General features: G+C 38.3%; 2 protein-coding genes across 44 annotated transcripts in view; one reads left to right on the forward strand and one right to left on the reverse strand.

Moving 5' to 3' along the window:
• Positions 1 to 8725, reverse strand: part of FGL1 (fibrinogen like 1) — a 63377-nt gene extending 54652 nt beyond the window's left edge. The window contains exon 1 of the mRNA XM_082375380.1: positions 8579 to 8725. The gene's annotated coding sequence lies outside the window, so the exon portion shown is untranslated. The remainder of the gene's footprint in view (positions 1 to 8578) is intronic.
• Positions 8726 to 10128: 1403 nt separating this feature from the next.
• Positions 10129 to 27864, forward strand: part of PCM1 (pericentriolar material 1) — an 87765-nt gene continuing 70029 nt past the window's right edge. For 23 of the 43 annotated variants that reach the window (XM_082375115.1, XM_082375157.1, XM_082375119.1 and 20 more), the window contains exons 1-7: positions 10130 to 10529; positions 12407 to 12477; positions 21601 to 21718; positions 23494 to 23739; positions 25116 to 25385; positions 26049 to 26219; positions 26405 to 26521. In XM_082375115.1, the coding sequence (XP_082231241.1) occupies positions 21623 to 21718; positions 23494 to 23739; positions 25116 to 25385; positions 26049 to 26219; positions 26405 to 26521 (900 nt within the window). In that variant the 5' untranslated portion in view covers positions 10130 to 10529; positions 12407 to 12477; positions 21601 to 21622. Of the gene's footprint in view, positions 10530 to 12406; positions 12478 to 21600; positions 21719 to 23493; positions 23740 to 25115; positions 25386 to 26048; positions 26220 to 26404; positions 26522 to 27864 lie in introns of all 43 variants that reach the window. The other 20 variants (XM_082375127.1, XM_082375132.1, XM_082375133.1 and 17 more) reach the window with 11 other exon arrangements.

The raw sequence follows: 27864 nt of genomic DNA on the forward strand, positions 1-27864 counted from the left end.
TAATACATATATATGATGACATTTGTAGATGAAAATGTAGATGTAACTTTAGACACAGATGAATGATATCTATCTATCTACCTATCATCTCAAAAAATGAAGGATCAGATTCAGAAACAATGGAACTGAAGGACAATAACACAAGTTGGCAGTTAGCTTTTACTGCTTTTACACATCTCTCTTTATAAGATCCTTATCCTAGGCTACTCATCAGAAGATACAGTACTACTGGCATGGACAAAGACAAAGAAGCAAAAAGCATAACTTGTATTTGGGCAATGCCATGTACCCAGTGTGCAAAAAGGTTAATAAAAGTGACAAAGTATGATTTGGCTGGAGAAACCCAAGACGTGGAATTAGAAAGCCTGGGATAATGTTCTAACTCAAAATCTATTTAAATTGGGGTCCCCCAAAGCAAAGCCTGAGACAAAGATTTGGATGCAAGTAGTTTACTTGGGGGGTGATTCCAGGAATCATAAGTGAGGGAGTAGTGAGATGGAACAGGGAGGAAAGCCAATAAAGGGTGCCTAGTGAGTGGGTTACAGCCCTAGGCAAATGGGGCACAAACCTCCTGGACCAGGACTTCCCTGGTGGTGCAGTGGTTAAGAATCCACCTGCCAATGCAGGGACAAGGGTTCGAGTCCTGGTCTGGGAAGATCCCACATGCCACGGAGCAACTAAGCCCGTGTGCCACAACTACTGAGCCTGCGCCCCAGAGCCCACGAGCCACAATTGCTGAGCCCACGTGCCACAACTAATGAAGCCCACGCGCCTAGAGCCCATGCTCCGCAACAAGAGAGGCCACCGCAATGAGAAGCCCGCGCACCACAACGGAGAGTAGCCCCCCGTTCTCCGCAACTAGAGAAAGCCTGCGCACAGCAACAAAGACCCAATGCAGCCAAAAACAGATAAGTAAAATAAATACATTTATTAAAAAAAAAAACCTGCTGGACCCTCTGAGAGACCCACATCAGAATTTGCCGTCATGTGGCAAGAAACCTGGGGTATATATCTAGTAACTCCAGCCCCTCATTGCTTGAGGGTTGCTTCTGTGGGTACTGGCTCCTCTTGTTTTAGTCTATTCCTTCTACCTATGCTCTGAATCCCAGCCCCTCCTTTCTTCTCTAGAACTGTACTCTTTTAATTATCTTTCCCCTTCTTACTTTTAACATCACCCTCTCTACCCATAGTCTTGTCCCCCTTTCATCCTAGAGACAAGCTCAATTCTTTTAAACTCTAGAAAATTAAAATCTCCCTTCTTCCTGCCTCTAGCTACCCTCTAATTGTTCTCTCTCCCTTCCAACCACGCTTTGTAAAAAGGGCAATCTACACTCACTGACTCCACGGTCTCACTTCCTATTAACCCCTCAACCAAAGCCAATGACTTCTGATCCCTTCACTTCGCTGCAGCTGCTCACAATTAGGTCACAAGTCTCCTCAGAGCAGTTTCTTACTGATTTCTCAGAATGCTCCTTCTTCTTCAAAACTTATTCTTCAGTGGGCTTTCCTAAAACACCTCCCTCTTAGTTCTCTGGGTGTCCTCCAAGTGCTTCATCTTTTCTTAATAGAGTATTCTTCCTCTGTTAGTCCACTGAATGTTAGTGTGTACCAACTCCCAAATATCTAAGGCCAGCTTTCACTTCTCTCTGTAACTCTGTAAGTGTTTGGCCAACAGTCAACTCATTATAGTCTCTTCCTTTTCCTTTCCCCTGGAGGAAAAGGCTTGCCTTTGGGAGAACACAATGAGTTGGTAAAACCCCTATTTATTCACTCATTCAGTTCAAAATCTTGGCATTATCAGACATCATTCCTCTCCCTCATCCTTCTTTTCCTTGGTCAGTAAGTCCTACTGAATCTACTTCCTAAATACCAAACTTCCTTCATCAGCCCCATTGCCACAATCTCATTGCCACTGCAATCTTAATTTGTGTCCTCAACACCTTAGCATAATCTATTGGTACCTCCTCTTTGATCAATCTACTTCCAGTTTCTTTCCCATGGTGAGTATCTCCTACACAGTTAAAAAAAAAAAAGTTATCTGTATAAAAACAAATGTCATCACATCGCTCCTCTGTTTAATAAGGCACAAGTGGCCCTCCATAATCAACAAGATAAGATAAAATCCAGTTTCTTTCCTGTGGTGATCTAACCTTGGTGTCAGTATCCACTGGTAGTCAAGTAGTCCCCACGGTTAAAGCCACTGTGACTCAGCCAAAGTGGTGTACTGTGAATGCTTTGAAACCTCTGCTAAAATGTGATGCAGGAATGGATCCTGAAAACTTGGAGGCCCAAGTCAGTATCAGCACAGAGTCTTCTTTGTAAGCATAATAAATGTAAACATTTATATATCACTTACTGTGAGCCAGTACTCTCTGAACATTTTCTGTGTATTAATTCATTTAATGCTCATAACAGCCCTTTGAGATATGCATTCTTATTTTTATTCCCATTTTGTCAGTGAGGCAACAGAGATGTAAAAAGAGCAAGTAACTTGCTGAAGGTCACGCATGCCAGGGTTTGACTTGAAATAGTCTGGCCTCAGAAGCATGTTCTCATCCACTTGCTGTAGTGCTTTACTAGCTTTACACGAAGGTAGTGGGGTCGCCCAGCCTTAGAACATCATTACAGCCTGTGCAGGGATCTATGCTAAACAGAGGCAAAAAGCCTGAGTCAGTGATAGCTCAGGGCAACCTAAACCTGGAGCATAACATAAGGAGAATCCTTGTCTCCACATCTTCCCAGTGCCCCACACTCCATGAAAAGCTTCTAAGAGACCAGAAGTGGAATCATTGCTGCAGAGGATAATGATGGCCTCAGATCATATGGGAATGTTTTCAAAACTGATAAGATGAGGGCAGTGGGACAAAGAACAAAAAGTGGGACCCATCTTGAAAATTAGGCAGTCTACCCTTCTCTCTCCACTATGTGTTTGGACTAAAGACTGGCTCCTAAGAACTGAGTTAAGCATCCCCCATTCCATTCTTGAATATTAAGGGAGGGGATGTCAGGGAAATGGAGGGAAATGTTTCTTGTTACAATATCTGCTAATCAGGATAGTTAAGAGCCATATGCAATTAATTTTAGCATTCAGAGAAGACAACTTTCTTAGAAGTTCATGCTGAGGAAATGGGTCACGCTAACTCATGTAGCAGAGGAAGAACCTTGTTTATTTTAATAGTAGGTCTAGCTGGGACAGGCTAGAAGCAAGACCAAGGGAAAAACACTGTTCTGATAACAAATAATTAATGAGGAATTTGGAGTTTCCATGGATAACCCAAGAGGAAGAGGGTGAAAAGGCAGGAGTGAGTGAGATAAGAATGGGCAGCAGAATGTGAAGAATCCATCAAGATGACAGAAAGTTGGCAAGAGGCAGCCAGTGAGAAATTCCAGGCTATGGCCAAAGATCTTTAAAGAACAGGGGTGTCGAATATTCACTTTTAAGATGTTTGCTGCAGCATGAAGTCCTCTTTCTCCTCACCCCCTTGCACTGTTAACACCAAATCTTCACTGAAAAGCTACCACAGAGAGTGCCTTGTGTCCATGGTATTTTGAGAAAATAAAGGGTAAGAGGCCACGTTCTGCCTTGGGAATGACGTGGGATGAAGAAAAAGAACAGCCAAAAGAGGCTAGACTTGAGAGAAATCAAGAAATCAGCAAAAGCAAAAAATAACAGAAAAACATTAGCTCCAAGGATCCTAGAAGATGTTGGCAAACGAGATCAGATTTCCTGCTGTCCTCGCAACGGAGATGTGGTTATCCCAACAACTTCGGGGGCTTGGGAACATTCAGGTAGCTGACATTTGAACTATGTAAGTAAAGTGGGTATATTTCTTATGCCACAAACTTACACGTGAAAGATAAATGTGACTCTTGTTTTTCTAATTGGATTTCAAGACTATGTCCTCTGGGCTTGAAGAAACCTAATCTCTCTTGCATTGACTGCCGGGCCTTGTGGTAGGCGAGGTCTGCGCTGTGCCACGAGAACCCTCTATTCCTGCCACAGATACTGGCCCCTCTTAGTTCTCCTCAGTCATCAGTCCACACAGGCTGCTGCTAAATGCTTTTGATTTCCCATCAAGTCTTCCTCTTTTCACAAATTGTAAGGGGTGGAAACTGCTCTGATTTTAATCTTTTTTTCTTATGTCTGAAATTTTTATCTTTTGTTTCTGCTATGACTGCCTCGGACCATCCTTCATGGAGGCAATGCATGCCTATAACTAGTCTGAATGGGGGAAAAGAAAATATATCGGAAAATGGAACAAGCTAATACCTACAAATATTGTTCAGTTGCATTTGCTTGATATTCTCCCTTTCTTAATTAGTTCAAAAGATTCCTTGTATAATGACCATCCTGCAAAGTAGTAAAACTGCGTTTTTTTCCGTTGCTAATTTCTCCTTTGATCTATCATTAATTATCTAAAAACTTTAAATGTTCAGTACTCTCTATCAGGGGTCAGCACACTATGGCCCCTGGGTTAAATTGGGCCCACTGCCTATTTTAATATTTTTAAATGGTTGAAAAAAATTAGAAGAGGATTAATATTTTGTGACGTGAAAATTATATAAAATTTAAATTTCAGCGTCCAAAAATGTTATATTGGAACACAGCCATGCTCATTCATTACCTGTTGTCTGGCTGCTTGCACTCTACAATCATTGAGTAGTGGGACCGGATGGCCCACAGTATCTAAAATATTTAATATCTGGCTTTTTACAGGAAAAGTTTATCAACCCCTGCTCTACACCATTCTGCTGCACCTATTGTCAGGGTTTTATTTTTTTCCTTCTCTAGATTAGATTGTCTATCCATTCAATATCCCCCAGTTTTTAACTCTGGAAATTTAGTCCTCTTTTGGTAAAGAAAGAACATTCTAACCTCTTTTACCTGGTTAATTTGAGTTCACACGTTTTGCCAGTTCTCCCTGATCTTAGAATCTTTCTTATGGAAGGAGAAATGCAGTGTGGGAAGCTTTTTTATGGTAAAAGGGCAAAAATCATAGCATATACAGTTGTACTTCACTATATAATGCAGTGAATTTAATATGGCTCAATGTAACGCCAATCATGTTGGATATTCCTTCATTAGCCCACCCTTATTTTCATGTATATACCAAATCTAGACCTGCAGATCTCTTTATGTGAGAAAAGACCTTTTTCTAACCCAGAGTTCATCTTTTGTGGTTACTCCAGATTACTCCTTTAGAATCATGGCAATTGTTCTTATTTCATATAATTTTAGTTTCAATAACAGGGTTTTTAAAGTAAAAGCTGAAAATTACTTTTCATACCTTTCTAATATTTTTCATATGAATTAGGGAACAAAATCTCTATCAGTCTATATTTCTGTAATTTTGGAACCCTCCCACCTAATTACCTGGTTTCTCTAATTATTAACAACCTACATCTAGTTATATTTAAGACTTTTCTATTGTAGGGGTGGTGGGAAGCTAGGAAAAAAGATATAGATTATTTTCTTTCCAGTTTTTTATTGTTACTCACGACACCTTTTATAAACCCCTTCAACTTGATTTCTTCCTGGGAAGCAAGCATTGCACATAGGACTGCACTGCTGCCGCTCTGATCAGGTTTACAATGAACAGAGAAGGTGGGGCAAAAACACACAGACCCCCACGAATATACACAAGGAAAATACAGGAAGACGTGTATAGTAATTACAACTCTATAGTTGGAAAGCCGTGTAAAGACTGATGACCTGCAGACAGAAATAGAGACACAGATGTAGAGAACAAACCTATGGACACCAAGGGGGGAAAGTGGTGGTGGGATGAACTGGGAGATTGGGACTGACATGTACACACTAATATGTACAAAATGGATAACTAATAGGAACCTGCTGTATAAAAAAAATAAAATTCAAAACTTAAAAAAAAAAAAATTGATGACCGGCAAATATGTATGGAATTGTCAGAATCACAAGGCTTACATTTATCGAAAGATTGATTTTTGAATGAAAAGGACCATAAATTGGTTATGAAGGAAAGAGCAGTTCAGACTGGTGTAAACATTAATATTGTATGTTGAGAACAGCAATTAGGTATTTTGGGATCTAGTAATAAAGAGTCTGAACTAGGCAGTAATGAGAGATGTCATAGTAATTAGATATGGGGGAAACGGAAGAAGGTAAGAAGAGCCTTGAAAAATTACTTAAGCATGAGGATTTGATATAACTAGTTGATATAATTACCTAGTAATTAATTGATTTAATTATTTATATGTTCAGGTTTTTGAGCAAAGGAGGTACATAAGAAGAATCATAATTAACATGGTTTTCTCAATGCAAAGACTAGACAGTGTTTCTCAACGGGGAGTGATTCTGCCCTTAAGCCACGCCGCCCACCCCACCCTGACTCCGGGGTTACTGGGCCATGTCAGGAGACAGTTTTGATTGTCATCACCGGGGAGGCAGCGGGCTACAGGCTGCAAGAGGCCAGGGTTCCTGCAGCACACAGCACAGCCCCCATCACAAAGAATCATCCAGCCCCACAGGTCAACCACGTCAAGACTGACAAACTCTGGGCCAAATTAAGGCAGAGCAGTGAAGTGCTCAAATTTAACCGAAAGGTATAAGAACTAGGCCAGAGGTCTCCAACTAGTTCCCTGGGTGACAATGATCGATCTCTTTGTTCATCAAGTTACCCACAAGCTAAGATAAAGAGTAAAGATAAAATCACTTATATTCAGTTGTAGGATTATTCAAAAATTAATTTTACATTCTGCTCTTAACAGACTGTGTTTCTACCCATCAACATGGATGAATCTCAGAAACATAACGAGGAATCAAAAAGCACATCAAGCAAGAATATAATCAGTATGATACCATTTATATGAAGTACGAAAACAAGCAAAACTAAAAAAATATACTACTTAGGGATATATACATATAGTTACACAGGAAAATTAAGGAATTATAACACTGATATCATTCAAGATAGTATTTATGACTGCAAAGAAGGGGAATGAGTTTGGTGGAAAGCAGAGGGGTCCTTAAATATACTGATTATATTCTATGTTTTAGGTTAGGAAGTGGATTCTTGAGTGTTTCTTTTCTTATTGTACTTTATAATTTACATAAATGTCATACATTTTCTTGAGTGTATCAAAAATCACATAATAAAAATAATCTTAAATTCAGTTATAACAGTATAGCGGTCACTGAAGGTTTTACCTTTAAGTTCTATCACCACCTACAGGTTAAAACTAGGTACTGCAGAAAACCGTCTTAAAAGACCAAATTAACGAACATCAAAATAAACGAACTCTACAAGGCATCTGGGATATAAAGAAGCATAAAAGGCAGGGTTTCTGCTCTAGCCATGATTAAAATCTATCTATGGATAAAGAAGGTACAGAACTCATTAAAGAGATAGATAATATATCACAAAATGTCATATTTTAAGTGCCCTCTGGTCAATGTCATACTAAATATCAAATAACAGAAACAAATATTTTACACAGCAATGACAGCTGATTTAATTTACCATCAGATTCGAACTCCTCCACTTGATTCATTCTGCTACCACCTTAGGCCAGGCCTTAATTATTTCATGCCAGTTACCACCTGTTCTTTGTCTTTCCCTTCTCCTCTGCTCTCCCTAGTCTGTTCTAAACATTGCCACTAGATTAAGTCTTAGAACAACTACTTCCTCATATCATTGCCTCTTCCAAACCCTCAACTAGTTTCACACTATCTGTTGAACAAAGCCCAAACATTTCAGATCAACATTTGAGATTTTTTACAGTTTGGCCCCAACCTGTTCATGGATCTTGCTTTCTTCTCCTGCTTCCCCATCTCCACATGAATCCTCTACTTGACCCAGTCTGTCTTCTGCATTATTCATTGCTTATTCTGGATGTATTATCTGTGTTACAGGTGTGCTCCTTTCCTTTGAACATTATTCTTCCATTTCGGCCTCCTCACCCACCTTTAATACATGTGTTTTAGTTTTACTTAAATGTGGAAAACTGAGATGTAGTTTCAACCTATATCTTTTAAAGGCTACTTATGTTCCCCATTTACATTTCCACCAGACTGTTGCCCCTAATTTCATCCTACATAGAAATCCTGGAGCTATCATCATCTTTGAGGCAATATAATACAATATACTTAATATAATGTACTCTTTCTCTGCATTCCTAAAGCACTTACTGTCTGTATCATTTATTTGCCATATTCATACACTACTGATGCTAAACTGGTTCATTTGCATAGTTTGTTTTTCAAAATTACATGTGAAGGTTTTAGAAATCCAAGATAATTTCATCATTTGGGGGGGTCCTCTGTCCCCTGCTAAGATCAATAATGCCCATATTTAGTTTGAGGACCCCATTTTAATGTAAAAATTTCTCAGACTTCTCCCACCACCTAATAGACCAATAATAGCACTGGAATTTTTTAGGGTTCACTAATTAAAAGAACATAATGACCATATGATTTCAGTAGTGCTTTTGAATCCATTTGAATTGTTTCAATGACAATAGCTTCTACATATTTAAAAATACTACTACATATGTATAAAACAAAACGGTGGTGATGGTGATGATGATGATTATGGCTTACCATGTGCCAGTATTTTTTCCCATGCATTTTCTTAATCAAAAAATTCCTTCGAGGAGTCAGTAGACCTCAGTTTACACCTGGGCTCTCCCACTTGGAGCTGTCAGAACTTTGGCAATTTATTTAACCTCTCATTAGTAAAATGGAACTGATGCAGAACCAGTATCTTCAGGATAGCTGTGAGAATTAAGAAAACCACAAGAGATGAAATGCTTAATCCTGTGCCTAATATAGAATAAACACTACTTTAAAAAAAAAAAAGATCTTTCTAAGGTAGGCAATATTATTAGCTCCTCCCCCTCATTTCATAGGTGGGGCAACTGAGGCTCAGAAAGATTAAGTAACTTGCCCAAAATCTTAGAGCTAGTGTGTGGTGGAATTGCAATGAGGCCTAGGGCACACTGGACTACAGTAAACACCTAATCCATTAGCTGCTCCGTGCTGGGAGTTCCCACAGCACTTTCTTTTCTTATAAAACAGAGTTTATTTACATCACACCCTATTTCTTCATCATTCATTAAAATATGAGCTCTTAATGGGCACGGACTATGTGTTTGTTACCTCAGTAATCAGCACGGTTAGACGCACAGAAAAGTACTTTAAAAATGCAGGACAAAGTGTCAAAGATCATTGCACTGAAGCTGAACCTGGATTCAGTTACAAATTACAGTAGCACGAAGGGCTTGATTTATCTTAATTATGTACCGAGACGCAGTTCTATTAATTGGTTTTGTGAACAAATTCCATTGGTAACTGAGAACAATTTGCTGTTGGAACTCAGATACCCATTCTTCATTCCTCCTACCCTTATTTTGCTTAAAACAAAGTTATTCCACCATTACAAACTGTCGAAAAATAAAGAAAAACTGACCAGTGTTTAAAACTTTCAGGTAGCCACACTGAAGGCCTTAATTGTCACTTTAACGCGTTCTGGGGGTTTGTTTTGAGAGAGAACCTGTTGATATACTAACCTTAACAGGGCTGCTGCTGAGGAAAGAGAGTAAATAAAAAGGGACTTAAGAGACTAGTTTTAGAGAACATTTTTCGATATTAAATTTTGATTAAAATCATCTGGTTCTTCTAAGGAAACTAGGGCGTTAATCCAAGGTGGAGTTAATTACTAACACTGATGATTCTCGCACTGACCAGCTGTACGACATTTGGCCAATTAACTCGCGTGGGTTTATCTCCTCAGGTGTAAAATTAAGCCCAGATTGTAAAGGTCCTTTTGCTTCCACCCCTTCGGGACCGGGATGTGGGTGGAGAGCGACCCCAGTCTGCGGCCTTTTCTCCTCCTTCCGGCACTCTCTGGAGCTGGCACCTCCCCCCCCCCCCCCAACCCCACGGAAAACCAGAACGCGCCTCCGCTCTTTTTCCCGCTGCCTAAGAGGGCTCCATCCACTTCCGCACAGGCCTCGACCTCCTCGCTGGAGGAGCCGGAAGCGCACAGCATGCTGGGATTTGTAGTCATTTCCCTCGTGCCGAACGTGCGGCCGCGTATAACCCGAGAGCGAGTTGGCATTCTGGGATATGTAGTTCCTGGTGGTTCGTTTGTGTAATCGGCACCCGGCTCCGGAGCCAGAGGTGACACCGCAGACTCCCGCCGGTCATATGACTCAATTCTAGAGCGCTGATCGCACTGCGTCTCCCGCCCAGGCGAATTTCGCCCCTGCGCGGCCGTTGCCGAGGAGACGGCGCATGTCTCCCGGCGCGTTGCCCCCTCTGCAGTCCCCCCGCCCCTCTTCTCCCACCACAATGAGAGTCTAAGATGGCGGTGGCTGCGGCCGTTGGAGCCGAGTAGCTGATGTAGAAAAGGCGGCCATTGGGCCCTAAGCAGCCAGGAAACTTGGGGACTCTCCCTGCTGTGGTCTCTAAGGGAGGTCCGCCTCCGGTGGCGTTTCGTGGGGGCTGGCCGCTACTCCGCCCTTGGCGGGAGCGGCTGCTTCGTTTACAGGTAATGCCTGAGCGTCCCCAGCCCTTGGCAACCGAGGGCAGCGCGGCGTAGGGGCGGGAGAGCAACGGCCCTGGGACACTTGACTCCGTAGGGCCTGGTCTCGGGCCCACGCCTCTGTCTGGGCTCCTGGGGTTTTTTTGCTGCTTGCTTCCCGTCCCCTGGGCAGGCATTCCGCCCCCTCCGCCGGACCGACCGACGCGACCTCGGGGTGAGCCTCAAGGGACGCATCTTGGCGACCGCAGAATCCCCCTTCTTGCCTCCCCGCCCCTCTCTCTTTTTGGCGCTGGGGAGGAGGCCGCCCTGCGACTCGGGAGCTTCAGGAATGTCCCTTGCGAGTGGAGGAAGCGGAGGGGGGGGTTACGGTTTGGTTGCCAGGGGTAGGGGGTCTAGTTTTCCATAGTAAGGGGCTTTAGTGGCCGTAGTCTTCGTCACTGCGCCTCTCCCACCCTACTCCCCAAATTCTCTTCTGGTGGGGCTTTCGAGGTCCAGAATTTGGGGTGGAGAAGGGCCGGTGAGGAGCGACGCGACTTCGGGGTTGGGCTGTGGGCAGCGGGACTTCAGCTGTCTCGGGTGTTCTTAGAGCGGAAGGGCCGCGGGAGGCGTTCCTGGCTTTGGGGTTTCTACTTGCGAGGGGAATGTTCATTTCAGAGCTCTTCCCTCGCCTCTGCCGTTGCGCCCCTTCGCCATCCCTTACTGCTGGTCCAGTTTGGATGGGCCCAGGGTGGGGAGAAACTAAATGCCAAATGGGATTCAGGGAACATCGCTTGCTTTGCAGAAACGGGGGTTTGGGGATTACGTAGTAGGCCCCGCTAGGGAGGCGGGTCGCCCAAACTTTTCATCCCGCGGCTCACTCCTCAAGAGCTCGCCCTCTCTGAAAAAAGAAACAAATTTTTTTGACCGATTGGAGATCTGTGTCGTGTGCTCTACGGGTGACGGATCGTGTCTTGGCGCTGGAAGAAGCGGGCTTTCTGGGCGCCCCTTTCACCCCCGCCCCATCGCTGCTTTCCAGACTCCGCCTTCTGGTATTCTCTGGTTTCTGGAGTGGGTGTTGTCAAGCTTCGTGCACCTGCTCCTTTCTTTCCCTATCACCTTCCCAGTTAGAGCCACTGGAAACCATTATAATTCTGAGTTTTTGGACTGAAAGTAAATCTTGTGTTTATGTAGTTACAGGGTTATTATTTTTTTTTTAAATTTATTTATTTATAGCTGTGTTGGGTCTTCGTTTCTGTGCGAGGGCTTTCTCTAGTTGCGGCAAGTGGGGGCCACTCTTCATCACGGTGCGCGGGCCTCTCACTATCGCGGCCTCTCTTGTTGCAGAGCACAGGCTCCAGACGCGCAGGCTCAGTAGTTGTGGCTCACGGGACCAGTTGCTCCGCGGCACGTGGGATCCTCCCAGACCAGGGCTCGAACCCGTGTCCCCTGCACTGGCAGGCAGACTCTCAACCACTGCGCCACCAGGGAAACCCTACAGGGTTATTTTTGAATGAAGTAGCCAGCTTTTAAATAAACTTTTTCCTCATCAACGGGTCTGCAAAGTTCTGGAAGTTTTGAGTGACAGGAAGTTAATGACTTGATCAATCTGAAGAGTAAACTTGGGCATGGATTTTTTACATGATGATTACATTATATTCCAAAGTAGGTATTAAGGTATCACACTGTTGTTTGGTAGGATCTTACAAGGTTGGAGGATTTAAACCTGTGTACCACATTGTTTTCCTAAAAGATGAAAGTAAGGTGATTTTAAAATAGTGATAAATTGGATTTTTCCTTTTCTGTTGATTTTCTGAACATACTTCAGGTTATAAATATAGTCAGTATTTGTTATTCTGTACTTCATAGTGTAATTTACTGAAGTGATTTTTTTTTTTAATCATAAGCAGACAACAGCTTTGAAGTGTGAAACAGGAAAGGAGCTGTTTCTGAGCTGCAAAAACTAGTTTCTAAACAGGTAATTTGACATCATTATATATGTTATTGGCCTTTGTATTATAGTGGAAGAAGACATTATGATGCAGACTGTTATAAAATACCAATGCATGTAGTAAACAAACGGTGTAGGTTTGCTGCCCTGTTTGCTCTGCTTTTGGCATGCCACTTTGGTCTGCCTTCATACTTTTGTTTGAAAAGAGCCATGTCATTCCTAATTATTAAATACTAGAATAGTTTATGCAATACCTTTTTAAATGTCTTTGTCTTCACAGAATTTCTTCTTCAACCCATTTCAGTTTGAATGTGTCCTGTAACAACTATTTGGATAGCCTCTCATTCTGAATTCATTTAATCTTAAGTCATCTTGTACAACTTTTCTATTAATTGACTGTTTTTATTTTTTATTCACAAACTTATCTACTTTTTGAGCTTATTATATATACTATTGATTGAAGTTGTTTTGTTTTTTTTGGTTTTTTTTTTAGCTGTCTAAAATTACTTTAAACATTAGTTTGTATGCACAGTGCATTGTCAAATGCTGGTTATGTAAAGATATTCTCTGACCAGAAGAAAAAAGTCAATGTAAGTTCATTGAGGGAAAGTTAAGTAATTGTTTGCCAAGGACCGTTCAGAAATTAAATGACCAAAGGATGAGGATTAGAAGAAATTTTTGTTAGAAGCATTTCAGCAATAATTACTCTTTTTAAAAAAATCTCAGAAAATTTAATTCTATTGTTAAAATTTTAAGACAGCCCATTTTCAAAATATGTTTACTATATCTTTGCTTTCTAGGAAAGCAGACAAATCTTCAGCTCCCTTATGAAATAGGCTATCATGAGAAAATATAGATTGGCCGTTGATTTATATCTTACTTATAATTCTTGGTATTTTTTTCTTTTAATTGAAAGAGTATAACAGAATAAAACAAGAAAAGTGGAACTTGGGAAAAGTCAAATGTGAGTTTGTGGATTAGAGTTCTTAACACTGGAGTGTGTAATAGGCATTTGGTAAAATAAAAACAGGTATAAAATCAGTCATAAAATAATTTTCCTTTTAACACATTAGAGAAGATGGATAAAATAGAATAAAAATACAGGGCTCTTGAGTTAAACTCATTTTAAAAGACCTTCGTTTTCTCAGTAGGAGATTTGGCCATTTGTTTGTAAAGGAGGCAAGTGTATGTGAGATTTGGAAAAAATAGAAACTGTTTGGAATAATCACACTAGGGAATTTATTAAGAAGCCAGAAGGGGGTACACAGCAGTACATTCATCTTCAGATTTAATTCAGTGCCTACAATGTGCGACTTAATGGCTATAAAGTACTAGAGATGTGGCAGTGAGCAAAACAGATAAAGTTCCTTACCTCAGGGAGTAAACCTACATTTTGCAAGTGTGAGTGTGTAGTATGGTATAATATACCTTAATAGTGGACACAGTCATTGCCATTTTATAACTATTTGACTGACCTTACTTTGAGTTTGAGAGTAGAAGCAAAGAGATTAGGTAATGAGGTTTATCCAGAATTGAGTTCATAAAATGGGCAAATAGCTGAGGAGGCCAAGGATGCTAGCAGGTCATTTTTGGAATGGCTTACTTGGGTTTGTGTTTGGGGTTGAGTAAGAAAGTGGGGGTTTAATGGATTCCTGGAAAGAGAAATGATCAAGGGGCTGGAAGTATTCAGCAGGGCCATGAGCAAGTGAGAGAAGTAGAATGCAAGGTCTTAGGTTCAGAAAGAGGGATTTCAGAAGTTCAGGATCTTGAACAAATTATCTCTTCAGAGTAGAAATAGTATTGGAATAGAGAAGATGAGATGGATGTTGGAACTGAGGTCAGAGTTTAGAAAAATGGTTACAAATGTTCAAGTCATGAAAGCAGAGAATGAGGCGGAGAGTGAAACCATGAGCCTGTTGTTACCAAGAAAAGTGTAAGACTGTCTTGGGATGGACAGTAGGAAATGGTACCCAAGATAGGGAGAGTGGTATTTTTGGTGGTTAATTTGTTCGAAAGAGGAAGGTTAAGCATTGTTAAATAAGAATGGTCTGCAATTAGTATCCTTTCCCCCATGAATCTGAAAGACTAGGAAGAGTAGCATCTTCTTTTAGAAAGGATTTCTAAGGAAATAGTGCTTTTAGAGGGACTTGGGATTTTATTGAACCCAAAGAAGTAGGAGGAATATTTGGGAACAGATGGAGGATGTGTAGGGAGTTTGTATGTAATGGTCCAGTGGAAGGGGATCATAGGAAGAGCTGTTGTCAGTAATGAGTATGCGATGGAGTGGCCGTGAAGATTGGGATTGGTTATAGCAGGGCATATAGATGTACCCAGGGAGTTATATGTAATCAGTGACAAGGAAGTGACAGATTTGCATATAAATTGTAGAGAGGGAGAGGTTTTAGCAAGCAGAATTTAATTGACCTCAGGGCTCTCATTTGCTTTTGTAGAGAGCAAGGATATATTAAATTTTCTTGGTGTGGAAATGCTCTACAGAGTAACTGTACCATAGACCCAGTGCAATACTTGGTACATAGGTCTAATCAAAGTTTTGTTGATTCGAATTGAGTGTTAATATTGCAGTCTATTGTTGCAGTCTATTCATTCTCCTCCCCCCAATACCTTAAGAGTTTTTATTTTTTTTAATTTAAAGAGGGTAATTATAGAGAGATATCTTAAGTTCTAGAAAATTATTGAAATTTTTAGGAAGTGTCAAATTGAAAGAACTATGGAAAAGATCTGTATGGTTTTTAGGTACAGAGAAGAAATTGAGAAATTCCTCAAATGAAACTAAACAATCACATAATGCCAGAAACTTATGCATTTTCTTCTCAGTTTCCATTAAAAGTGCTTATTAGTATGCTTGTGCACTGTATTAAGACTTTCAAAACAGTATACTGGGTATTTCCTTTATATAATTAGTAAAAGAAATATTCCAAATAATGCAACCTTTAGAAAACTTGTGCAGATAACATAAAGTACCAGCTTTGGTTATTTTGTGACTCTAAGTAAATATTTAGAAAAAAACCTGTAGTTTCTACATTATTTTATTTGGATGAGTATTTCTAAAACCTTGATTTACAGCTGTCAGGAGAGAAGTAAGGTATTTCCAAAGACAGTTATGAGTAATTTAATACCATTTGAGAAATAATATCTGAATTTTAAAGATTTTAGGAAAAATAATCTTTTTTCTTTTCTTGATTAATTTCTTCTTTACTTTGTATTTTTATTTCAAAGGTAACTTTAGTCAACCATTGGTATTTTCATGGTAATTAATACTGTGATATTCTACTTAGATATATATAATACTTTTCTATAGTAAGAATCCTACAACAGGATTTTCTTCAGAAGGATCAGTCACTGAAAGTAGCTTATAAATTGCCATGGTATTTTTGCATTTCATATCCTTATAAGATAGGGGAGCCAAATAAGGCTGTCAAAAATAGCAAAATGAAACCTATAAATAATAGTTTCAACTTAGTTTAGTAGGTCATAGGATGCATAGAAGTGCTTGTTTGAAGTAGAAGAATTTTACTCTTATCCCCATTCAGCTTCACATACTATCTTCCATCACTTGTACTAGTTATCTTCCAGTGGCTTCAACTTTTCCATCTCATTGTCTTTCTATTAAACCTGCCTGGCAAAATCCCAACCTTGGATGGATTCGATGGAGTGTTTATACCAAGGCTGATGAGCACTTCTGGGGGAAAAAAATTCACACTGCAGATGAGTGATACATTAGTGATATCAGTGAATGTTAGCGCTCTCATCTGAGTCCTTAGTGCTGCCCACAGCCACTCTTCCCCAGTCTCTCAGACACTGTCATGTTACCCTTGCACATTTAATGAGCAGTCCTTTTTACTTCACCTCACTTAACAAACTCTCTCAGCTTCCTACCACCAAATCTGCTAACCAGCCTGTATCCAATTGTAAACTTTCTTTCTTTTCTTTTGTTTCAGTAAAGAGGTGTTCCTTTGCCTATCTGAAGCTAATCATTTTTCTTACACCCTGGATCCCAGCTGCTCCTGGTTTTTCAGAGACCACACAATTTATCTCCTTTGTCTTTTGCATCTTCATTATCTCCCTCTGTGAGCTCTATCCCGACAAATTTTAAATGTGCTCAAGATACCTTCCTTTTAAGGAAAACTTTCTTCTTGACCATCTCCACCTGCTTTCCTTCACAGACGGATTCCTTGAAAAAATCACCTCATCACTTCCTTTATTTTTTCCCTTTCCCATCAATAAATGCCTTTGTTATGGAATTGATTCTTACCAAGGTTGTCAGTAACCCCCTTGTTGCTAAATCCAAGTGTACACTTGTCACTGCTTTCCTTATATGACAGAGTAACATTTGGCATTCTTATCATACCCTCCTTCTTTATATACTTCTCCCCCTTTCTAGCACATTCTTCTCGTTTTCTTCCTGTCTTTCTGTACCTTCTTAGTGATCTTTTCCTTTCTCTCTTAAATATCAGTGTCTTTCAAGGTTCAGTCTTCCTCTTTTACTCTTCATCTTCTCCCTGAGCCTTCTTTTCCACTTTAATTTCTTTTATGAGTTGATGATTTGCAAATCTCTCTAGCCTAGGTTTCACTTCTGAGAGATCAGTATTTGCCCACTAGACATTTAATTTGGTGGACAGTAGGCATCTCAAATATTTCTAAAACTGAACTCATCTTCTCTCAACAGAAACTTGTTTCTTTTCAAATTAGTTTGAATGTATCATCCTATACCCGGTTGTTCAAGCTAGAAACCTGGGAGTCATCCTTTAACTCCTTCCTCCCTGCCTCATCTCCCACATCATTACAGTCACCAAGTTCTATTGATTCTGCCATAAAAATTTTTCTTGCATTGGTCCTCTTCTCTACCTACCTAGTTTTTTGATTATTGGAAGTCTTTCTATACAAGTAATAGTTTATAATCATCATAAAATAATCAAAAACTATATAAATAATTATATTAATGTGTTTACAGAGTAAAATTTAGGAGGTAGAGAGAGACCTGTAGTTTTAATGGTGACTTTGAGGTGGTTAGAGAGGTTGACATAAAAAAGAAATGACTTGCCTTTGTATTATCCCTTTTGTAGGGCGAGATAGCTACTCCTGTAGAGAGATCAGCTGAATGTTAATACACTGAGAATTGACTCACATGCAATTATTTCTTTAGCTTCATACTGATAATTTTACTTCTATAGGAGTGTGCCTTTTAAACCATGTTTTAGAAACTTATGTTAATAGTGTTCAAAGTCATTAGCCTATAAATAGATCCTTAGAAAAAGCTCTTCATTTTAGGGGGAATTCATCATCATAAAAAATGAGTATAAAACATGTCTGAATATAGTCTTAATAATTTATCTTAAAGTAAACTTACCTTATTACTCAACTGATAGAAAATGTTAACATACTCTATTAAAAAAAGAAGAAAAAGGGATTTCCCTGGTGGTCCAGTGCGTAAGACTCCGCATTCTCAATGCAGGGGGCCTGGGTTTGATCCCTGGTCAGGGAACTAGATCCCACATGCCACAGCTAAGAGCCCACATGCTGCAACTAAGACCCAGCACAGCCAAAATAAATAATAAAATAAATAAGTATTTTTTAAAAAAATGTAACATACTCTGTTTTACCAAGAAAATTGGTAAAAGTTTTTGTTAAATATTTTAATTTTCTGTTCTAATTTCTATTTTAAGATAAATTGCTTTTAGTAATGTTAAGTATCGTTATCACCTCTACTGCTTACGTATTTTTTTGAGCTCCTGTTCTTTAATATTACAGATTATATTAGTACATCTAGAAAAAGGTACTTGTAAAATGTTTCATTTAAATGAGTCATTTCAGTTCACTGGGCATACCTCTTTATGAGTATCAGTATTTGCTATTTTTAATCTACTAGATAGTATATTGGTGTTATGATATAAGGCAGTCTTTTTCAATTGGGAAGGAATTAAGCTGTAATGCTCTAAGGCATCTGTTTTTTACTGTGAATTAATTCCCCTTCTGTGTGTCTGGAATGGTACTGGGTATGTACCATCCTTGGGAGAACTGAGAAAATAGTCGCTCAAATCATACTTCTGTGTTTGTGTTTAAGATGAAGAATCCTAGTTTAGGAAGCCTGTTAAAGCTCTAAATAAACTTTTTTCAACATTGTTAGCAAATTGTCCCAACCACTGAATAATCCAATACCACACAATTGTTGTGAAGATTAAATGATAAACGCATATAAAATATTTAGCATGGTGCTTGGCATATAGTGAACAAAATAGATGTTAGCTATAATTAATTTTTGTCATTAAATTTTTTGAATTGGGTGTATTTGAGGATTTTCTTTTTGGGCGGTACTAATATAACCATATAGATACTTAACGTGGTTGAACACCTTGGGACTAGTTTTCTACTTTCTTGACCTCTCTTGCAACTCTTGCTTTTATTTTTCAGATAATTTTTTTCCCAACTACTTGTTTATTCTTCCAGATGGTTTTTAGAATCATTCTGTCAAATTCCAAGAAACATTCCAGTGGGATTTTTCTTGGTATTTAATTAAGTTTATACATTTAGAAAAAATGATATTATGTTTATAATATTTAGCCTTTTCATTAGGGGACATAGTTTGTTTTTCTGCTTATTCACATCTTCTGTTATGTTGTTTTATAGCGTTTAATAGTGCTTCTTATATATGTTTAACTGAATCACTCTGCTGTACAGCAGAAATTAGCACAACATTGTAAGTCAGCTGTACTTCAATTAAAAAAATAATTCTTCTTTACATAGGGCAAAATTATATTAGTCCTAGATAATTTTATTTTTTTGCCACTGTTATAAGTGATATCATTTCCACCCAGTATATTTCTAACTGGTTATTTGTGATATTTTGAAGTTCTCTAGGTTTTTAAAATGCATATTCTTTAAGAATACCTTTTCTCTTTTCAGTATTAGTATTTGTTTCATATTTTTCTATTTTGTAGAAACAATTTCAAAACAGTGCTAAATAACTAATATGTGTTTTGGTCTTTGTTTAAAAATTGTTTTTAAAGTTTTTTTTTTTTGATGTGGACCATTTTTAAAGTCTTTATTGAATTTGTTACAGTGTTGCTCCTGTTTTATGTTTTGGTCCTCTGGCTGAGAGGCATGTGGGACCGTAGCTCCCCGGCCAGGGATCCAGCCTGCACCCCACCCCACCCCACCCCCCTGCCTTGGAAGGCGAAGTCCTGGCCACTGGACTGCCAGGGAAGCCCTGTTTTGGTCTTTTAATAGGAATAGTCTTCATATCTTATTTTAAGATCATTGGCTATTGGTTTAAAATATACTTCTTTTCAACTCTTTAGAAAATTTTTAAAGTAACATATGCTCATTGAGTATAACCTTTAAAATTTATGAATTGCTATGTTTTACACTTGAAAATTATATATTGTATGTCAACTATACCTCAATAAAAATTTTTTTTAAAAGTAATAAATGCTATTGAAATAAACAGCATAAAAATACACATACCTGTAAGGAAGTACCAATGTATTTGTACTTTTTAAGATTTTTTTCAAATTAAGTGTTGAATTTTATCACTTTTTATTCTGAGATGATAATATTTAACCTGTTTAATGTAATGTATTATTCTAATATATATCCTAGCATTCAAATCCCCATGGGATAAATCCTGCCTTGTCATGGATGGTTAAAATCCTTTTAATATTATACTCTAGTGAGTGGGAGAAGTTAGGATCTTAGAATCAAAGCAACTTGGATTTGTATTCTTTTATGACATTTTTAGCTGAATGACCTTGACAAAATTATCTGACTTCTTTGCATGTTAATGTTAGTATTAGTAAACTGAAAAACCTATTATAACCCTGCCGTCTAATGGCTTACCCTGCCCCTTGAGTTACAGATAAAGTTTATCTCACTGTCTCCTCTTTCACTCAGTCCCCCTCCAACCCGAGCAGTTCCACACCCAGTGGAAATATAAAGTCCTCCACAAGATCATGTAGAAATCTTATTTTCTCATGATCATCTCTGCTTCTGAACCTTTGCTTGTACTATTGCTTCTTCCATTTCTCAGCTCTTTGACCCAGGTGTGAAATTTAGTACCTTCCTTGATTTTCACAAAATCCCCACTTTTTTTAGTGGGGAGAATTTGTGACTTTAGTAGACTATATCAAGATCTAGGGAAAAGTATGAGGTAGCAGTAATATAATTTAAAATAGGGCAGTAGCGGGACTTCCATGGTGGCACAGTGGTTAACAGTCCGCCTACCAGTGCAAGGTACACGGGTTTGATCCCTGGTCTGGGAAGATCCCACATGCTGTGGGGCAGCTAAGCCCATGCGCCACAACTATTGAGCCTGCGCTCTAGAGTCCGTGAGCCACAACTACTGAAGCCTGCGTGCCACAACTACTGAAGCCTGCGCTCATAGAGCCCGTGCTCCACAACGAGAGAAGCCACCACAGTGCAAAGCCCGGGTGCCTCAACGAAGAGTAGCCCCCCGCTCGCCGCAACTAGAGAAAGCCCGCGCGTAGCAACGAAGACCCAATGCAGCCAAAAATAAAATAAATAAATAAATAAATTTAAAATAGGGCAGGAAACATTGCTATGTTTAAAAGTTTTTAGCCACTGTATTCTTGGTTTTTATCGGCCATTTCACCTACCTGGTCCTGTTTCTCCCTTGCTGCTTTCTTTTCATCTTGCTTACCATTACCTTCCCATTAAGACCAAACCTTTCTTCATGTTCCATGCAGAGCATTTCTACCTTCTTTGAATCTTTGACACAAAACAAATGCCCAGGTCTTTGGGGGTATTAGTTTCTTTTCGAGGAGCAGTTTTGGTTCTAGCTATTAATAACTTTTTCCTACCTGATTACTCTACTTTTAGGATTGTGTTGAATAAATTAAATTGAATAACCTTAAAGCATGCAAGCCAGCTGACACAGTGGGTATTCTGAGATTTTTCCTTCCCCTCCCCATCACTTTGGCTACTTAATGCATGCTAATCGTACTATGCCTATGGCAGCTAAATCATTTCGTCTGTGATGTGTAGTTGACAGTGCCTCTTTTATTTCATAAAATCAACTTTTCTGATATCCTTTTATATTGCTAAGCTTCATGGAATTATTTAAATTTACAATTTGCTTTTATGTGTTAGGAAAGTTAGTTTTCGCTTGTTTTGCAGAACATTAATTATAAAAGCCAGTATGGCCACAGGAGGAGGTCCTTTTGAAGAAGGCATGAATGATCAGGATTTACCAGACTGGAGCAGTGAGGGTGTTGATGACCGGCTCAACAACATGGTAGGATGTCTTACTGTTGATGGTGTGTCGTTGGCTGCTAATGTTAGAATGCAGCTTCCCCCTGCCTTAGCCAAGTCATACTCACTGAAACTCTTTGAAAACACATTTTTTCTTGCTGTCCAAGATATTAAATGACCCTGGGCTATTTGTTATATTACTTGAAGACATTTTTGTTTGTAGGTAACATATCAACTTGAGTTAGCTTAAGCCAAAAAGGAGATTTATTACAAGGATATAAAGATGTTTTATGGAAAACAACTTAAAGGAATATAGCTGGGTTTTAGGAAGGGACTAGAAAAAGCAACCAGAAAGTTGTCAAGAATTACTTTTTTATTACGCTGACTGCTTGCTTCTGTGTGCCTCTGCTTAACACAACTTTCTTTTCACAGACCAGCTTTCTCTCCTCTCTGGTCCACGTGGTATACTATGGCTGCCCCTTCATTCTAAAGCTTTCAGCTATGGCTGCAATTATATACTGACTAGTTATCTCTTAGTTCCAATTTGAAATTTTAACATATGATTATCCCAATTTGGATTAGATATGCATCTCTTTTCCAGTCATCTATGGCCAGGATTGGGTGGGGTAAGTAGAACAAGAGGTTGGCAGGAATACCCACACATGGATTGGGGTGGAGGGACAGTTTGTAGAGAAAGGAGTTTTATTATAAAAGAGAAAACTATCCCAAAAGATTTTACGAAAGTAAAACTAAAAGACTCTTCCAATATGGATAAAGTGGGAATTTATAGCCTTTTTGTTGAATGCGTTATGTGAGTATAGCTAAGTAAATAAAAATGTTTTCTAGTTAAAATATTAAGCATTTTTTGTCATTTCATATCAGACCTTATCATGTAGTACATTGTTGCCTATAGAAAATAATAATAGTTATATTTATTGCTTACTATATGCTAGGCGCTGTGCTAGCTGTTTTACGTATGTTATTTTTTTTCTTTAAAAAAATTTTTTTTATTGGAGTATAATTGCTTTACAATGTTGTATTAGTTTCTGCTGTACAATGAAGTGAATCAGCTATATGTATACCTATATCCCCTCCCTCTTGGACCTCCCTCCCAACCTCCCCATCCCACCCATCTAGGTCGTCACAGAACACCGAGCTGAGCTCCCTGTGATAATACAGGAGGTTCTCACTAGCTATCTGTTTTACACAGGGTAGTGTATTTATGTCAAACCTAATCTCCCAGTTTGTCCCACCCTCCCCTTATGTATGTTATTTTTAATCGTATTTTAAAGGTGACACTATTTTAGAGATTAGGAAACTGAGATCTTGGGAAGTTTAATAAATTGCCTAGGGTCACACAGTGGGGCGTTTCTTCCTATAACAGTAATTGCTTTAGAACACAGGTTGATTCCAGATCTGTCTACCTATATATACTGACTTTAAAGGAGGCCAGTAAAGGTATATATAATTTATTTCACTATTCAGTTTATAAATAGTAAGGAACCATTTTTTAAAACGCTTTTGAAAATATTCAGACTGACGCTAGGTTTGGAGTTTGGGTATTTGTATTTGTTAATGACCTATGATAGGAAAGTAATTATTTTCTGAATAATTATAATTTCAGCACAGTTTGAAATTTAGGTGTAGTGGAGGGAAAATGGGTTAGTAGAAGTAACTGATTGTCTCTAAGACTATGTATTTATGTGAAAAATGTTTGTCATTTAAAATTTTAAGACCAAGAATTTTTAAGCGTACCAAAATATTTTCCTGATTTGATAGAGGCCAGATTAACCTTTGCCTGTACTTTTTTTTTTAAAGGATTGGGGTGGCCAACAGAAGAAGGCAAATAGATCATCAGAAAAGAATAAGAAAAAGTTTGGTGTAGAAAGTGATAAAAGGGTAACTAATGATATTTCTCCGGAGTCATCGCCAGGAGTTGGAAGGCGAAGAACGAAGACTCCACATACGTTTCCGCATAGTAGATACATGACGCAGATGTCTGTTCCCGAGCAGGCAGAATTAGAGAAACTTAAACAGCGGATAAACTTCAGTGATTTAGATCAGGTTTGTAAATTATTTTAAAAATCAAATTATAACTATGGAAAATATTTGCAATAGACTAAATAGTTTGTCTTAATAAAATTGAGCTGTTTATTTCCTTTTTCTTAGTTTCTGTGCCTATGGAAAGAATGTTAATCGTTGTGATGGTACTGTGTTCTTTGGAGGGCAATAAAGTCCTTATTTCTAAACTTGCTGAGGACAAGTCTCTTGGGACTTTATTATTATACTATATGACTAACTTAAATGATTTCATTTTGAAACTAAATTATGCATGCTAGTAACTGATTAAGATTGCTGTTAAGCAAAAGGGAATATCGAGTTTAGAATATTTGTCATTGGTTAAGTGTGGGATGTGCTGGGTTATCTCAAGTTTAGAATAAAACAGTTGTTTGTATTTATAATCACTGAAATCAAGTTTAGAACTAAAAGCAAGTAGAAATGATAATGAACTCTTAACATTTTACTGTCACATCTGTACTTCATAGAGATAAGTTTTCCAAATATGCATAAAGGTAGATTCAAGTCTGGTATGATGGTGATGATCATATATCATTTAGTCACCTATGGGTTAATTATTAAACATTTACTGTATGCCGGGCACTGAGTTGAGTACTTTATCAAACAGTGCTTCACACTGACCCATCTTTTTTTAAAAATTAATTAATTTTTGGCTGCGTTGGGTCTTCCTTGCTGCGTGTGGTCTTTCTCTGGCTGCGGCGAGCGGGGGCTACTCTTCCTTGTGGTGTGCAGGCTTCTCATTGCGGTGGCTTCTCTTGTTGAGGAGTGCGGGCTCTAGGGCATGCGGGTTTCAGTAGTTTTGGCATGCGGGCTCAGTAGTTGTGGCTCGCGGGCTCTAGAGCGCAGGCTCTGAAGTTGTGGCACATGGGCTTAGTTGCTCCGCGGCATGTGGGATCTCCCTGGCCCAGGGATCAAACCCGTGTCCCCTGCATTGGCAGGTGGATTCTTAACCACTGCGCCACCAGGGAAGTCCTACATTGACACATCTTTATGTTGATGTTCATATTAATTAATTAACATTGATTCATTGGGTTCAAAGCCTATGTTATATTCTGTGATCAAGTATGACTAGCAATATGAGTTATAAATATGATTCATAATCCTACTGCTTCATTTAGACAAGTCTTGCTCATATTCATCATTTGAATTGTCTCTGGACAGAATGAGGCCTAGGACGTGATAATTGAATTTTGATATTTTATGAAAAGAATTTTGTAGGTCTGAAGCTGTTTTGAATCTTACAGCAAATCTGTTTATATGCACCTTGTGAATCAATATCTGATGGTAAAACTAAGAACATTGGATATTTTTAATTTTGAAAGATTAATGTTTGTGGGATTTGGTTTCTTTTTCATGTATAGAGAAGCATTGGAAGTGATTCTCAAGGTAGAGCAACAGCTGCTAACAACAAACGTCAGCTTAGTGAAAACCGAAAGCCCTTCAACTTTTTGCCTATGCAGATTAATACTAACAAGAGCAAAGATGCTGCTGTAAATCCCCAAAAGAGAGAAATGATTGGATCAGCACAATGTAAAGAGTTGTTTGCTTCTGCTTTGAGTAATGACCTTTTGCAAAACTGTCAAGTCTCTGAAGAAGATGGGAGAGGAGAGCCTGCAATGGAGAGCAGCCAGGTGATAAAACTTCTTTCTTTTGCTCTTTGCTTTCATAAACCTCAAAGTAGATTCATTAAGATTTAAAAAAAATATTGGGTTATGCACATAGGAATTTTAGTTAGGTAGAATTAAAGTTCTTCTCTGACCTTCCTCATTAATCTATCAGATTTACTCAAAGTGGTGTAAATTTCTTTTTACCAAAATGATTGTAGAAATGGCATAGTCAGGTAAATTAAGACTTCTGTTCATCTGCCAAATGTTGTATTGCTAATTTTTAGTAAAGAGCAATTGGGAGTAATGTGATTAATAGATTGCTGTAGAAATTTTTTTTAAATGGTATAATTCTTTTGAAAAAATTATTTTTCAAAAGTATCTTAATTTTTAAAATTTATTTATAAAGACATATATAAACAGTAGAAAAATTTATATAAATAATAGTTTGATGCACAGTTTTATAAAATGAAGTTCCCAAGTAATGAAACTAAAACACATTTTGAAGTTTTTAAGTTAACAGTAATTGGAATTGTTGGTATTGCCTGTTATGTTTTGATTAAATTCTAAATTTGATTCAGATCTTCTGCATGTATGAATTCACACAATAAACCTAGAAGTATCTTTGGTTATTTGAAATTAAAATCTATAATTTTAATTCCCCCCCCACCCCAAATATTTCCCTTGCAGATTGTAAGCAGGCTTGTTCAGATTCGTGACTATATTACTAAAGCTAGTTCCATGCGGGAAGATCTTGTAGAGAAAAATGAAAGATCTGCTAATGTTGAGCGCCTTACTCATCTAATAGATCACCTTAAAGAACAAGAAAAGTCATATATGAAATTTCTGCAAAAAATTCTTGTAAGTTTTGGACACTTTAAGTAATGTATTGAGTTATTTTTGTAGTACATCAGTGTACATGTACTGATGACATTCTGATGCCACCCCAGAGGAGTTAATATATTTTCAAAAAATCGTGCCATCCGTTATAATATTTTATTGCCCTTTTTAATAGTTGTATGATTTATACCGCTGAAATATTTCAGGCTAGAGAAAATGAGGAGGAGGATGTTCGGACTGTAGATTCAGCCGTGGGATCTGGTTCTGTAGCTGAGAGCACATCGCTAAACATAGATGTGCAGTCTGAGGCTTCAGATACCACGGTAAGCGGCTTTTTAGTAATTAAAGTGCTGGAAATGAAGATAGAAAGTTCTCCCCCGGTTTTCACGATGATATTTTTGTAGGCATTCCTTAATGAAAAGTTTATCTCAGGGAAGAAACCCTCAGATTGTTAATGCTGTATATATTCTTTTTGAACATGGAAGTTTAAAAGTTTTATTTATTAGCATTAAAAATAGTTTTAATGGTTGATTAAATCTAATAATATCTGATCTTCAATTTGCAGAAACCTGGTTTTTCTAGTTTGTTTCATTAAGCACAGCTTTACTCATTTTAAGAAGCATTGGGAAAGTTAAAATTCATTGTGGATGTAAGAGCTATAAGTACAGTGTCATTGCTTAGCATGTCGTCTGTTGGAAAAGTCTCCAAGTTCATTTGCCATTGAGGAACCATTTTAAGGCTGTTAGGATTCTCATTTCTCTGGCTAGCTTAGAACGGAAGCAAAACCAGACGACTGATAAAATTGAGATGAAAATGGGACAGGGTAACATTTACTTCGGGATTTATTCTAGTGAGAAAAATACTATAAATTCTGACTCTGCAAAATGGAATGTATCAAAATACTGTCTTTTGGAAAAATAATCAGAAATTTACAGAACTTTGAGGAAAGATTTATAAAATAAACTTAGTTCATAGAAGTTAGTATGAAACTAGTATACTTTTAAGCATTTTAATTTTAGCAGATAAACCTACAACCATGCATTAGTAAACTTGAAAGACTGTTATCAGTAATGCCTTTCTTGTGAAAGGATAGCCATGTGTATCTTTTGTTTCCGAGGTATGTTCCAAAGTACCATTCAGCATTAGGAATTTGAGGGTTTGTTTCCTTTTAATATTGCCCTGCATAGTTTCCTATCTGCCTCCTTTCTCTTCCTTGCCCTTCCTGATTTGAAGAGGAAATTTGAATTTTTTTTCTCTCCATTATTTTCACCAGGAGATGCTCAGAGGACTTGATCCAAATGGTTGTTGAAGAATGGATTCTACTGTGGGGAAATTGTTTTTCTATTTACAGTGGTGCTGGGAATAATTTCTTTCTCACATTTCATTCCAGCAGAAGTGGAAGGGTTGGGGCATGTTGGTAAAGGAATTCTGTTGGAGAGGAGTGGGAAATGATATAGATGATTATTATAATTTATATGCTAGTGTATATCGTGTTCCCCATGATGAGAATTTCTTTCATAACATAAAATCAGGACATTTTGAAAGTTAATTAATGACATAGAATAAATGTTGAAATATGCTTCAGCAATTGTTGTATAGCTTATTGCCTAGGATGTGATATTCACTTAATTATAATAAGCCCGAAGTCTAGTCTATAGGAATTTAA

This window comes from Balaenoptera borealis (assembly GCF_965194805.1).
Source record: "Balaenoptera borealis genome assembly, chromosome: 21".
NCBI lineage: Eukaryota > Metazoa > Chordata > Mammalia > Artiodactyla > Balaenopteridae > Balaenoptera > Balaenoptera borealis.